This window comes from Dendrobates tinctorius, unplaced genomic scaffold, assembly GCF_039654945.1.
Source record: "Dendrobates tinctorius isolate UK_male_01 unplaced genomic scaffold, ASM3965494v1 ptg000057l, whole genome shotgun sequence".
NCBI classification, from domain to species: domain Eukaryota; kingdom Metazoa; phylum Chordata; class Amphibia; order Anura; family Dendrobatidae; genus Dendrobates; species Dendrobates tinctorius.
Genome location: NW_027361725.1, coordinates 24,087,207 through 24,102,059, shown reverse-complemented (window position 1 = coordinate 24,102,059; position 14,853 = coordinate 24,087,207). Strand labels below are relative to the sequence as shown.

The window sequence follows — 14,853 nt, the reverse complement described above, 5'->3', positions numbered from 1 at the left end:
ACAGAAATGGAAATAAAATATTAGATATCTTGGAAGTAGTGAATGATATTAAATAGGTCATAAATTTGCTTTACATTTATTTTTCAACATTTGTGAATCTCAAGTGCCAAGAAATACTTATGACACCAGAGCACTAAATTGTGGTAGTAACAGAACAGTCTGTGCACCTCCAGCCTCTCTTCTCTCTGTATTCGGGCACACCAAGGCCAATGTCAGTGCTTGGACTCACCTGTGCTATCTGCTGCTGCTGTCAGATGATGTGGAGCAGGGAGTATACGGTCTGTTGTGTCCTTGCTGATGTATTATGTGTGCTGCATGTGAGCTACTTATAAGAACATCAGGACCACAGTGAGGAGGGCTTGCAGGGGGAGGCACTATGACAGGGTGGAGGCGAAGAAGGTGTGCTGCACCCCTCTAAAAAAAAAAAAAAAATTCTAGAACTTCTTTAACCAAATTTACTACGTAGAACTGTTTTTAACTATGCAGTGTAGTTTTGCATTGTATAATACATTATAGCGCATCTAATATGCATTCATAACATTGTAATCTGACCTGATGTCTGGATATAATTACTGTGCTACTGCAAAAATACAGTCAGATATCGTGCAGTGGGCAATGACTCTCTGCTCTGTATTGTAGGGATGTAGCATTCTATAAAGCACACATATGGGAATATTTTTTGATGCACTTAGTATAACCTTTTCCGTGTTTTGAGTGTCATAATGAGCTGTAGACAAATCAGTAATTGGTTCAGTGGAAATACAGTTCACACATACAGTATGTACCATATTACAAAGGAACCTGTTTTACAGTATTCTAGGAATATGTAAACGAGTCTCCAACCTCCTCCGTGAAGCCCCTCTAACCCCCTTTTATAATGCCTCCATACTGCACGGTCCAGTCCGATGAACATCTCTGGTTTTGATCTGGCGCCTTCTCTTTGATTGCAAACACCATCTTCCTTACCTACCTCATGAAGCTCATGAAGATGTTGCATCCTACTTCATTCACGCTCCTGTGCAGGCATACTCCTATCCACCCTGTCAAGAGAATGGCAATGTATTGTAATGCGTATGCGATGGGAGAGGCAAAGAGTGTTGATGACCAAAAAGTGGATGCATGCACATTGCAGCAGTTTGCTCTGCCCTCAGCAGGGCACAGAGAAGAGTGCCTGCACAGGAGCATTATGGAGGACACAGTGTGGATGATGTAGGAATCACCATCCACATAAAGCAGGGAAGCAGGATGGCGTTTACGAATAGAGGTGGTGAACCAAGATCAGAGACGTCCATCTCATAACGCACCGTATTAGTGGATAATAAAAGGTATTTTGAAGCTATGTAAAGTGGGTTGGAGACTGATATACATCTTTCTAGAATACTATAAAACAGGCGTGTAGCAATGCTACTCAGTTGGGAGCTATATGAGGAATCACAGGAACAGTTTCTATTGAAAAGTCCAGCTGGTATATTTCAGTTCTTATAAACCACATCACAGAAAAACTTAAATACAGCCCTTGTCCAGCACAAAGTCAAAAGTTAAAGACAGGAATTCGTAGGACTTCAAGTTCACCCGCACATGGTGTTCCATGAGAACCTTGCGTTCTATGACATCTGTACACCTCACCACATCTGAGAACAGGTTCTGATTCTGCTGCAGCAATTTCTAACACTGCTGTTTTTTGGGCCGTCTACAGCATCTCAGCTACGGTGACATCTTCAATGTCCCCTTCTGGCTTAACCAGAAAATATGAACTTTCAGCGGGGTCTGTGTTTTGCCATGCCTTGATAAGATTGAAGTCGTAGACCTGCTGCAACTTTCATCTTCCTGGTTGGTGAAACTTTTAGTTTATTTCACCCAGCTTCTCTACCACCTCATGGGGCCATGCCATTTGGCCAAAAACTTGCTCTTTACTGTGGGAATAAGCACCAGGACTCAGTCCCCAGGGCTCAACTGTCTCACCCTGACTGATCCAGTGTAGACCTAGGATTGAGCCTCTTATGCATGGAGATGTTCCTTTATGATGGGTATTACCTTCGCAGCCCTCTCCAGCAACTGGATAACGTGTTCGATGATGCTCCCATGGGGTGTGACCTCGATTTCTCAGGTTTCCTTTGCTATATCAAGGAGACCCTGTGGAAGTTGACCATAGAGTAGTTCAAACTGAGAGAATCAGGTAGAAGCTTGTGGAACCTCCAGGATAGAGAATAATAGTTATAGGAGGAGACAGTCCCAGTCTTAACTGTCCTTTTCTATGACCTTCTTAAGCATACTATTTAAGAATTTATTGAACCTTTCCACAGGGCCGTTTGTCAGGGGAAGGTAAACTGATGTCTTCAGTCATGTAATATGTAAGGCCTTACAAAGTTCCTTCATCACCTTACTCATAAAGGGTGTTCTTTGGTCGGTCAGGATCTCCCTCGGTAGTCCTGTCCTGACAAAGATATGGACCAACTCACAGGATATACTTTTCACAAAGTAGTTTTTCAGGGGAACTGATTCTGGTTATCGTGTAGCATAGTCGAGGCGAACCAATATATTGATGCCCCTGAGCAGACTTAACAAAGGGCCTGACCAGGTCCGATGGAAAATCGCTCAAGCAACATCTCTATGATGGATAGTGGCACAAGGGAATTTAAAAAATGAGAGGTGGGAGTGGTTAACTGGCAGGAGGGCAGGACTTGCAATACCTTGGGATCTCCCTGTGACACCTGGGCCAATAGAACCTCTCAGTTACCAGTTCTTGGGTTTTGTTCACATGCAGATGGCTACCCAGTACATGGGAATGGGCCATGTCCAACAACTTTCATCTATAGGGTCCTGGTACCAACATTTGCTCTATTTCCACTCTAAACTTAGTAATCAGGTACAATAAGTCCCCACTCATCATAAAATAGGAAAATCTGTTGTCAACCCCCCAGCTTCTGCACTATGACGTTTATAGCGGTTACATTATTAAATGTCTCTTTTGGAGTTAGGCTTTGTTAAGCCGACTCCTATCTAAGGAATATTGGCCTCATGGGATACAACCTCCTCAAACTCACTGTTATACAGAAGGGAAACCAGTCAGGGTCTGGGGGTGGTGAGACTTCATACAGCCAATCTTTCTCTTACCCGAGCAATTGAGGTCTCTTCCCCTCCCCCACAAAGTCCCAGCTTTTGATATTTGGGTGCAATAAATCCTGAACCACAACAACCTCATGTGACTCAGTACTTCGAGACGTCTCAATGACCACTCTGGTCACTTGATAGTCTTTAGCATACTTGTGAATGCAGCGGACATTCACCTTATTCCCAGGGATCAATTGGAAATGGAGTGTAGCACTCACAAGAGTCACCAAACTCCCTGAGTCTAGTCGTGCAGTCATTTGCAGACCATTCACTTTTAGCCTGAGGCCTCTCGCCAGATGGACAGTTCACACTGCAGACCAGATATTCATAGAATAAACACCGGCGTCCCATGCTACAGTCCAATTACCCGGTCTTCAGGAGACAACGTGTAGCTCTGTGACTTGGGCCATGACATTTCCAGCAAATTACATCCTTCCATGTGACCTTCGGCATGACCTCCACCGCCCTCTTGGACTTTGGACAACCCACCCAATGATGGAAACTGCGGGATGGAGTGAGTTATCTCACCAAGGACCTGTCAACCCTCTGATATCTTTCAACCAGTTTGACCAGGTCATTGGCATTCCGGGGATCTCCCTAGGCAACAAGTCTGTATCGGCCTCAGTAGGGAGTGCATGAACTGGTCTATAACAACTTGCTCTACCATCTGCACTGAGCAACAGCACCCCGGCTACAATCATTTTTGGATGAAGTTCAGTAGATTAAATATTTGGGAACGGGGGTTGTCCTGGTGATTTGCCCAGTGGTGGACCCATTGTCCCCTTACACTCATTGTTACCCCAAGCATGCCAAAATATCAGTTTTCAATTTTACACATTGTTTGACATCCTCTAAGGCTAAATCATAGTAGGTCCACTGCTCTGGCAGGATTCTCGTCCTATTAGCAACTCTTTAAAAAATGGTTAAAAAGTCTCTATGTCATCACCTAGGGTCATTTTTAGCAAGGCTCTCCTCACCGCCTTCCTGACAGAGAAATCATCAGCTGCCCTTAGAGTCAGGGTTGCTGCCGTGCCATGAACAGCCTCTGTAATTTATTCAATCTGCTGCTGCCAGTGCTGTTGCAGGAATTATTGTTGACGGATCTGTTTCTGGAACTGCTGGAGTTGTTACAAAGCAGTAAACATGGTGACAGTACTTTATATTGGTAAAACCTTATGACAGGTTCTCTTTAAATATAAACAGCAATACAAATAGGATAAGGCCACGTTGTACATTTTAACTGCAAGGGAGCAGTGTTGTGAACTCTCTTGATCTGACTTCTGAGTTGGGGCTCCCTCTGGTGGTTACAGCGGGTAGTGGAGCTGATCGAATTGACAGAAGTCTATCACCTGAAGACGATGATTGGAAGTCAGGGGTTACTGACTGGGAGGATTTAAGTGAGCAAGCTTCCTTCAGTTGCTGCTGGTGATTTGTTTGTCTTCCTGTGCATTGTGAAGTCTGCTTTTTCCCCTCCTTGGTCTTGCATCATTCAGATAAGTTATTTGTTTGCTGAATCTTTTGCATTTGATATTGTTTTTGCCTTTCTCTTCTTTTTGCTTTGTTGTGTGGGTTCAGCATTATTCCCTGCTGGGATATGTGCTGGATCCCGCTCATATGTCACAGCTTATGTCATTCTGTTCAGTCCCCTGTTATATTAGTATATTTTGCTTTGCTTCCAGTTCACACCAGAATGCTGATCTAGCGGGGGAGAGGTCGTGTGGCCTCAGTGTTTTTGTATATCAGACGTGTTGGATTTTTTTAGGGTTTTTGCGTGGTTGCAGACAGTATATTTTCTGTCCTGTCCTATCTAGACAGTTTGGGCCCCATCATTTGCTCACTATTTTCTGCCTGCGTTTGTGCCTCATCTTGTCTCACCGACAATATATGTTTGGGGGCTATCTATTCCTTTGGGGTTCTACTCCGGGGCAGTTTAGCTTTCCCCTTTCTTGCTTTAGGCTTAGTTAACTCTTTGGCTGTGCCGAGGCATCTAGGGCATCGTAGGCACGTTCCACGGCTACTGCTAGTTGCGTTGTTGGGTTTAGGGGTCTTCAATCCGCTAAGTTTCCAACCTTTCTGGCTTCCTGGTTGTTTAGCTAATTCCCCGGTAATCGTCTTCGGTGACCGAATCATAACAGAGCAGATAATATCGGAATGGGAGCTGCAGGGCATCAGTGAGGTCATCAGGTACATGGTGTGTACAGGGCACTGGTGGACACAGATAGAAAGGGGTTCTTGTGCAATAACAACATATGAGCTCTTTGCAGTTCAAAATCTCATCATAATGCACAATTCTAACAGCTTTAGGAGTAGAAGTGGCCCCCTTACCTCTTGGGCCATTGTGCGGCTCCACAGGTTGCACTAATGATATGTCTGTCCCTATGGGTGCAAGGGTTGCAGCTGCCGCTTTGTATTCTCAGAGTGGTGACTGAACCAGTGCAGCCTAAATTACTGAATCTGAAATGCTGCAGTGGAATAAAGTTAATTTTCTCCCTACAGCGTTCGGCTGCGTGCAGGTGCCGGTCAGCTTAATAACGCTATTAACCTGCAGACTAACTGCATATCTGCAGGTTAATAGCATTTTTTCTGGTGATAGGTTCCCTTTAAATATGTGCAAAGGTAATGATACATAAATAGACAGATAATAAATATCAGGCAGATATATAAATACACAACCACACAAGACATTACATAGTGCCTGGCACGTGGAGCTTATTGTCCAGTTTCGTATTAACGAAATAAATAGAAAAACTGCCGTGAGGGTCCCACCTATTTTTTGATAACCAGCTAAGGTAAAGCAGACAGACATGAGCTGATATTATCAGGCTGGGAAGGTTCCTGGTTATTGGGTCCTTCGGAGCCTAAAAATACTAGGCCACATCCACCTCAGAATTGGCACATCACATGCTAGTTCTGGCGCTTTACCCAGCTCTTCTCGATTGCCCTGGTGCATTGGCAATCGATAATATTTGTGATGTTGATGTCAACTGTGTAGTTTCAGCTAGCATCAAGCCCTGGTGTTAGTAATGGCCATTACTAGCCCAGTATTAAAAAGGAAAAACACACACTAAAATACTTTATTAAAATAATCACTCCCCCACACCTTTCCACGTTCACCACTTTATTTAAAAAAAAAAAAGAAAAAATTTAACGCAAATCAGACAAAGACTGCCTAATCTGACAAAAAGTCTATGGAGCCTCGCTCTGACACTGCATAGACGTTGCCAACAGTCACTTCAGGGTCACACTGTGCAAGGGCCGGTTTTAGGCAAAGTGGGGCCCTAGGCAAAAGTTTAAAATGGGGCCCCACATGCTAAAATATTTCACATCATGCAGAAGCATTTCAGTTGTATTTACATGCGCTGAGTTCAGGCCACTAAACGAGTGTGATCGACAATACTGAAGTCGTTCAACGCTGGTTTCCCGTCCTCTTTATACCAATTGAGAAAGAATGATGAGAACAGAACAATCACTATTAGATCAATGTGTCCCCAAACAGTATAATATTATCAGCATCACATCTACAGTTTACACCGGTGATATGATGCTAAGAACAATGATTTTTGTTCCAGTATAAACAATCCAATCACTCAATGTATATGCATTTTGCTTGTTTAGTATAATACACCCATAGTCCTCCACATAATATAATGCACCCCATAGTCCTCCATATATTATAATGTGCACCACAGTCCTCCACATAATATAGTGTACCCCACTATGTAGTATAATGCACTCCCCATTGTCCTCCATATAGCATAATACACTCCCCATAGTCCTCCATATAGTATAATACACTCCCCATGGTCCTCCATATAGTACACTATACACTCCATATAGCATAATACACTCCCCATAGTCCTCCATATAGTATAATACACTCCCCATGGTCCTCCATATATTAAAATACACTCCTCAGTCCTCATTATAGTATTATTCACTTACCATAGTCCTCCATATAGTATAATACACTCATTATAGTCCTCCATAGAGTATAATACACTCTCCATGGTCCTCCATATAGTATAATACACTCCCCATGGGCCTCTATATAGTATAATACACTCCCCATGGTCCTCCATATATTAAAATACTCTCCTTAGTCCTCATTATAGTATTATACACTTCCTATAGTTCTCCATATAGTATAATATACCCCTCATAGTCCTCCATATATTAAAATACACTCCTCAGTCCTCATTATAGTATTATTCACTTACCATAGTCCTCCATATAGTATAATACACTCATTATAGTCCTCCATAGAGTATAATACACTCTCCATGGTCCTCCATATAGTATAATACACTCCCCATGGGCCTCTATATAGTATAATACACTCCCCATGGTCCTCCATATATTAAAATACTCTCCTTAGTCCTCATTATAGTATTATACACTTCCTATAGTTCTCCATATAGTATAATATACCCCTCATAGTCCTCCATATATTAAAATACACTCCTCATAGTCATCCATATATTAAAATACACTCCTCAGTCCTTCATATATTAAAATACATTCAGTCCTCCATATAGTATAGTACACTCCTCATAGCCTTCCAGGAAAATACACTCAGTCCTCCATATAGTATAATACACTACTCAGTCCTCCATATAGTATAATACACTCCTCGTAGTGCTCCATATAGTATAATACACCGCCATAGTTATCCATGTAATACAATTCACTTCCCATAATATAATGCATGCCATAGTTCTTCATATGGTATAATGTATTCCCCATAGTCCTCGATACAGTATAATTCAGCCCTCATATAGTATAATGCAGCAACCCTACAGAGTATAATGCAGCCCCCACAGAGTATAATTCAGCCCTGCCATACAATACAATTTAACCACCCCACAGAATATAATGCAGCCCCCCTCTTATAGTATAATGCAGCCCCTCTATAGAATACAATGTAGCCCCATCAGAGAGTATAATGAATCCCCCATAGAATATAATGTAGCCCTCTATAAAATACAATGTAGCCCCCTCATAGAGTATAATGTAGCCCCCTCAGAGTATGATACAATCAACCCTCATAGAATATAATATAATACAGCCCCCCATAGAGTATAATGTAGCCCCCCCATAGAATATAATACAGCCCACCTCCCCATAGAATATAATGTAGCCCCATAGAAAATACAGCCCACCTCCCCATAGAATATAATGTAGCCCCCCATAGAAAATTATATACAGCCCACCCATAGAATATAATGTACTACCCATAGAATATAATACAGCCCACCTCCTCATATAATATGGGGCATAGACTATAATACAGCCCCCAATAGATTATAATACAGCCCCCCGTAGAATATAATGTATCCCCATATACTATAATACAGCCCCCCATAGAATATAATACACCCCACCACAGACTATAATACACCCCACCATAGACTATAATACAGCCCCCATAGTGTATAATAGAGCCCCTCAGACTATAATACAGCCCCCCATAGAATAAAATGTACCCCCATAGACTTCAATACAGACCCCCCATAGACTATAATACAGACCCCATGGAATATAATGTACCCCCATAGACTATAAAACAGTCCCCCATAAAATATAATACAGCCCACCTCCCCATAGAATATAATGTAGCCCCATAGAAAATAATACAGCCCACCTCCCCGTAGAATATAGTGTAGCCCCCCATAGAAAATTATATACAGCCCACCCATAGAATATAATGTACCCCCCATAGAATATAATACAGCCCACCTCCTCATAGAATATGGGGCATAGACTATAATACAGCCCCCCATAGAATATAATACAGCCCCCCATAGAATATAATGTACCCCCATAGACTATAATACAGCCCCCATAGAATATAATGTACCCCCCAGAGACTATAATACAGCCCCCCATAGAATATAATACACCCCACCACAGACTATAATACACCTCCTATAGACTATAATACAGCTCCCATTGACTATAATACAGCCCCCATAGAATATAATGTACCCCCCATAGACTATAATACAGCCCCCCAATAGACGATAATACAGCCCCCCATACATTATATTCTATGGGGGGCTGTATTATAGTCTGTGGTGGGGTATATTATATTCTATGGGGGGCTGTATTATAGTCTATGGGGGTACATTATATTCTATGGGGTCTGTATTATAGTCTATGGGGGGCTCTATTATAGTCTATGGAGGGCTGTATTATAGTCTATGGGAGGCTGTACTATAGTCTATGGTGGGGTGTATTATAGTCTATAGTTGGGTGTATTATCTTCTATGGGGGGCTGTATTATAGTCTATGGGGGTTACATTATATTCTAGCCCCCATAGACTATAATAGAGCCCCCATAGACTATAATAGAGCCCCCATAGACTATAATAGAGCCCCCATAGACTATAATAGAGCCCCCATAGACTATAATAAAGCCCCCATAGACTGTAATACAGCCCCCCATAGACTGTAATACAGCCCCCCATAGACTATAATACAGCCCCCCATAGACTATAATACAGCCCCCCATCGACTGTAATACAGTCCCCATAGAATATAATATACCCCACTATAGACTATAATATAGCCCCCCACAGACTATAATACAGCCCCCCAAAGGCTATAATACAGACCCCCCATAGACTATAATACAGCCCCCCATACACTATAATAGAGCCCCCCCATAGACTATAATACAGCCGCCCATAGACTATAATACAGACCCCCCATAGACTATAATACAGCCCCCCATACACTATAATAGAGCCCCCCCATAGACTATAATACAGCCCCCCATAGAATATAATACAGCACCCCATAGAATATAATGTACCCCACCATCGACTATAATACAGCCCCCATAGACTATAATACAGCCCCCTCTATAGACTATAATACAGCCCCCTCTATAGACTATAATACAGCCCCCTCTATAGACTATAATACAGCCCCCTCTATAGACTATAATACAGCCCCCTCTATAGACTATAATACAGCCCCCTCTATAGACTATAATACAGCCCCCTCTATAGACTATAATACAGCCCCCTATAGACTATAATACAGCCCCCTATAGACTATAATACAGCCCCCTATAGACTATAATACAGCCCCCTATAGACTATAATACAGCCCCCTATAGACTATAATACAGCTCCCCTATATAATATAATACAGCTCCCCTATAGAATATAATACAGCCGCCTTAGACTATAATACAGCCCCCATAACTATAATACAGCCCCCCATCGACTATAATACAGCCCCCCATAGGCTGTAATACAGCCCCCTATAGACTACAATACAGCCTCCCATTGACTATAATGCAGCCCCCCATAGAATATAATGTACCCCACCATTGACTATAATACAGCCCAAATAGACTATAATACAGCCTACTACAGACTATAATACAGCCCCCCATAGACTATAATACAGCCCCCCATAGACTATAATACAGCCCCCCATAGACTATAATACAGCCCCCATAGAATATAATACAGCCCCCCCATAGAATATATTATACCCACCATAGACTATAATACAGCCCTCCATAGTCTATAATGCAGCCCCCCCATAGACTATAATAGAGCCCCCCATATACCATAATACAGCCCCCCATAGACTAAAAAACAGCCCCCCATAGACTAAAAAACAGCCCCCCATAGACTGTAATGTACCCCACCATAGAATATAATACAGCCCCCCCAGAATGGCCCCACAGTCCAGTACTCACTGATATATTAAAAAAACCCCACAATCCTCACCTCTCCTCGTGCCCCGCGCTGCTCCCGGCTCCGGTATCAGATGCTGCACTGCCCGGGCCCGGCACACAGCTAGTGTGCGATGAAGTGACATCATCACGCACCCACAGTGTCAGAGGCAGAGGGGAATGATGGGAGAGAGAGCGTCATCTGGCGCTCTCTCCTCCATCATTGCTTTGAACTGTATAGTTCAATATAGTATAGTTCAATACAACGGCAGCAGGGGGGAGTCAGCTCTGGCGACAGGCGGGCCCCCCTGCCTCACAGGGGCCCCATAGCGGCTGCGTGATGTGCCGCTAGCTGTGGGTCCCTGGAGGAGCGAGGACCCTAGGCAGCTGCCTGGTCTGCCTGCCACTAACGCCGGCCCTGCACTGCGCGTGACTAGGCAACTCTAGACTAGATTGATGGATAAATAGATGAATGGATAATAGATAGATATGGGATAGATATAGGATAGATAGATAGATATTAGATAGATATGGAATAGGTAGATGTAGATAACGCTCTGCAGAATAAGATATCGCTATATAAGTAAAAGCATTATAATAATAATATTATGAGATAGATATGGGATAGATAGACTTACAAAAAAAACAAAGCTTCTTATCACCTAAATTGACCAATTCATGTGTGCTCAGCAACCATGACAAGGTGATACTTCTCTGATGGGTCCTTTCATGCCACTTTCCTATCCTACTGAATATGCCACTCTCGGGCTAAAATGCCTACAATAATGGATAAATTAATATGCAAATTGCCTCTTCAGAGAGAAAAACAACTTGAACTCTATAGCGCCACCTGTTGGTAGTAGCGACTCTACAAGTCCCAATCAACCCTTTAACGAGTCTTGTAATATGACTTAGGATAAAAGCCAAGTCAGAATCTCAATTTGCAGATACGGAGTTTCGGGCCATTGGCCCTCGTCAGTGCAAAGTATGAGAATCACATAAAAAAAAAAACCACAGGCTGCCCCGGAGAACAAGCATATCATTAACTCAAAAGTAAAATAAAGATTAAACAACAAACACAAGACGGATTCCGTCAACCAAGGTATCATTTTAATCAGTATAACGGCGCCAACCTGACACTGTCTGAGTTATTCAGTACAATCCTGCTGACAGGCTCCCTTTAAAGGGAATTTGTCAGTAGTATCAACCCTCCTAAGTTGTCTATATGGGCATGTAGGCATAGGAAGCTGAATAAAATGATACCTTGATATCTGATCTGATGTCTTTTTCCAGAAAAACCAATGATTTCCTTCATTTGTAAATTAACTACTAACATCTATGGGATGGACATAGATCTCCCTGATAATCTGTCTCCAGAGATTATTGTTAATGAAAGGAGGCATTACCAGTGTGAGACATGTAATGACTGACAATTATAATAACATTTAGAAGAACTGATCTTTGTCTTGTTACAAACATTTCTACAGCTGCAGTTGTGCTCTCACATTGTTGTCAGCTCTGCTGTGCCTGATTTCAACTAACTCACAGGTTGTCAGTGTGGGATGGAGACACAGTACAGCAGAAGTTTGTCTCACTACAAGTACATCTGCAGTGCAGTATTTCTCTCATAATTCTGCCTGATTGCAACATACACTTCTTGAGCTTCCATCTCACAGGCAGCCAGTGTAGTGGTTGGGGAGTCTAGCAGAGCTGAAAGCAACAGAGATGATCTACAGCTGAAAGTCAGCTCTGCTGTACTGTCTTAGTTAAAAACACACACAGCGCTGCAGTGAGATCAGGAGAGTAAACTGTCTGCCATTACATGTCTCACACTGGTAACTCACACATTCATTAAAAATAATCTCTGGAGGCAGATTCTCGGGGAGATCTATGGCCGGCCCATAGATTTTAACTTATTTACATATTAAATATGGGGATTTCTCTGGAATAAGACATCAGATCACAGATATTAAGGTATTTTATTCAGCTTCCTATGACCTACATGCCCGTATAGATGGCTTAGTAGGGTTCATCCTATGGACAGATTCCCTTTCAGGCACTAAACCTGTTCCTAGAATTCATGTACACAACTTTCTATGGGAGGATACCTGCCTAATACAATATCCAAAGTATTTCTCGGGCTGTTGTATTATAGATCAATATATATTAAATCTCTAATAGGAAGACTTAGACTATTTTGCATTTTACTGGCGTAAACACTGAACCTTACTTTCTGGGCTAAATAGCAATACTTCAGAAAAGGGATGCCAGCCCATGTTTTGAACCTTCTGGCACCACAGCTTTGGTCATGGAAATTCAGAAGCTAGTCAATGAATGCACGATGATCTGTATGGATAAATAACAAACTGTTATTTCCATAAGAGAATATCTTTCCAAAACAGCAAACGCTGTTGGTAATCTCTGTGTAAAGTGGAAGAAACATGCTCCTTAGTGCAGCGATGCCAATTTCCTGCAGTAGAGAATTGATGACAGAGGTGATGACAGCTACTAATAACATCTTTCAATAAGCTTCAATAGGCTTTTCATTTGAAAGTTTGTACGAAGGATACTGGATACAGTAAAAACGTTAAACACCAATCGTCAGCAGAAATGTGTCAAAAGTGAATAATAAAATACTAAGGCTGTGTGCCAACGTAAGCGTTTTGTCCCGGTCAAAACGCTTCAAAAACGCATAGAAGTATCCCGCATCCCATTCATTTTAAATGAATTCCGCACTTTTTGAGCACATTGATGCGTTTTTTCAGCGCAAAAAACGCTTAGCGGTAAAAAACGCAGCATGCTCATTAATTTTGCGGAAAAGTCCGCATTTAGCTATTTTCTATGAGTCAGAAGACGCGGAAAAAATGCATCAAAAACGCGTTGTTTTTCCGGTTTTGAAGCAGAAATTTTCTGCATACGTGGGCACATAGCCTAAATGTATGATGCAAAGAAAGAAAAACAAGGATATCTACCAAGTTACTGCTAACGTATTACTCTAGTCAGTTGGAGTTTGGCTAAACACCACTCATATTGCTGGAACTTGTTCAGGTCAACCATAGATCATTTTATACGGGACGTACAGGATACAAAAAAAAAATGTCGACTTTCATCCTAAATCAGCGCTAAACTTGTCCCCAGTTCAGCCACATTTACCTTAATGGAGCTGAGCTTCAATAGTAGACACAGCTTACAGACAAGTGTGGTGCTTTTTATTGTAGCCATTTTTTCATATCCTGTTCAACCCCTTTAAAATAATCCTTGATGCTAGAGTAAGGAAAGTATTAAATTGCTAAGCCTCATAGGGTGTGGTAAGAGACTACACAGAAATAAAAAGACTAAGGCCGGGATAACACATGCGAGAAACACGGCCAAGTCTCACATGTTAATACCCAGCACTGCCGCCAGTACTTAGGAGCGGAGCGTTCAGCTGCACGCTCCGCTCCTGAGTGCCGGTGGCAGTGCCGCGTATTAACATGCGAGACTCGGCTGTACACCTCGCGTGTGTGATCCCTTCCTTACTGAGAGGTGTGACTAAAATATAGTGTCTTTACTTATTATGCCGCTGTGTATTCTGCTATTTGCTATCATGTATGAACAGACAAAATTTATGTACATGAAGTGTATAAGTAAACGGACACTTTAGAATATGTTGGAGATCGTCAGAAATCACAAACTGTGCAATTCTTGATCTCACCTGCCATAAACTGAATCCAATAAAACTTTTAAGTTGGAGCTAGGAATTCTCTATCACTTGATGAACAAATTTTAAAATATTAAATTTATTTTAAACAAGAAATATAACAAGTAACCATGGGACTCCACAGCAAATTTGACAATGGGGGACACACTTCGAAAGAACATTAAGGTTTATGAATATTGTGGTCTCTGTAATTGTCTACAGTGATTTCTATTAGAGTAATTGTCTATCGCCTTTCAGAATGCAGCCCCCTTTGTAGAGTAATGACCAGGTAATTACTTTATGTCCCAATTCTCACACTCCTGGAAAATTGATTTTATTAAGGTGGAGGGGAGAAATATGGTCAGCCAGA

The 14,853-nt window shown here is 42.0% G+C and overlaps 1 protein-coding gene across 4 annotated transcripts in view; it reads right to left on the bottom strand.

Moving 5' to 3' along the window:
* COCH (cochlin) overlaps positions 1-14,853 on the bottom strand; it is a 189,165-nt gene that overhangs the window by 108,718 nt on the left and 65,594 nt on the right. The window contains exon 1 of one of the 4 annotated variants that reach the window (XM_073577803.1): positions 971-1,002. The exons of 2 other annotated variants lie outside the window; for them this stretch is intronic. In XM_073577803.1, coding sequence (XP_073433904.1) covers positions 971-984 — 14 coding nt within the window. In that variant the 5' untranslated portion in view covers positions 985-1,002. Of the gene's footprint in view, positions 1-229; positions 371-970; positions 1,003-14,853 lie in introns of those variants that run through there. One more of the 4 variants, XM_073577805.1, reaches the window with a different exon arrangement.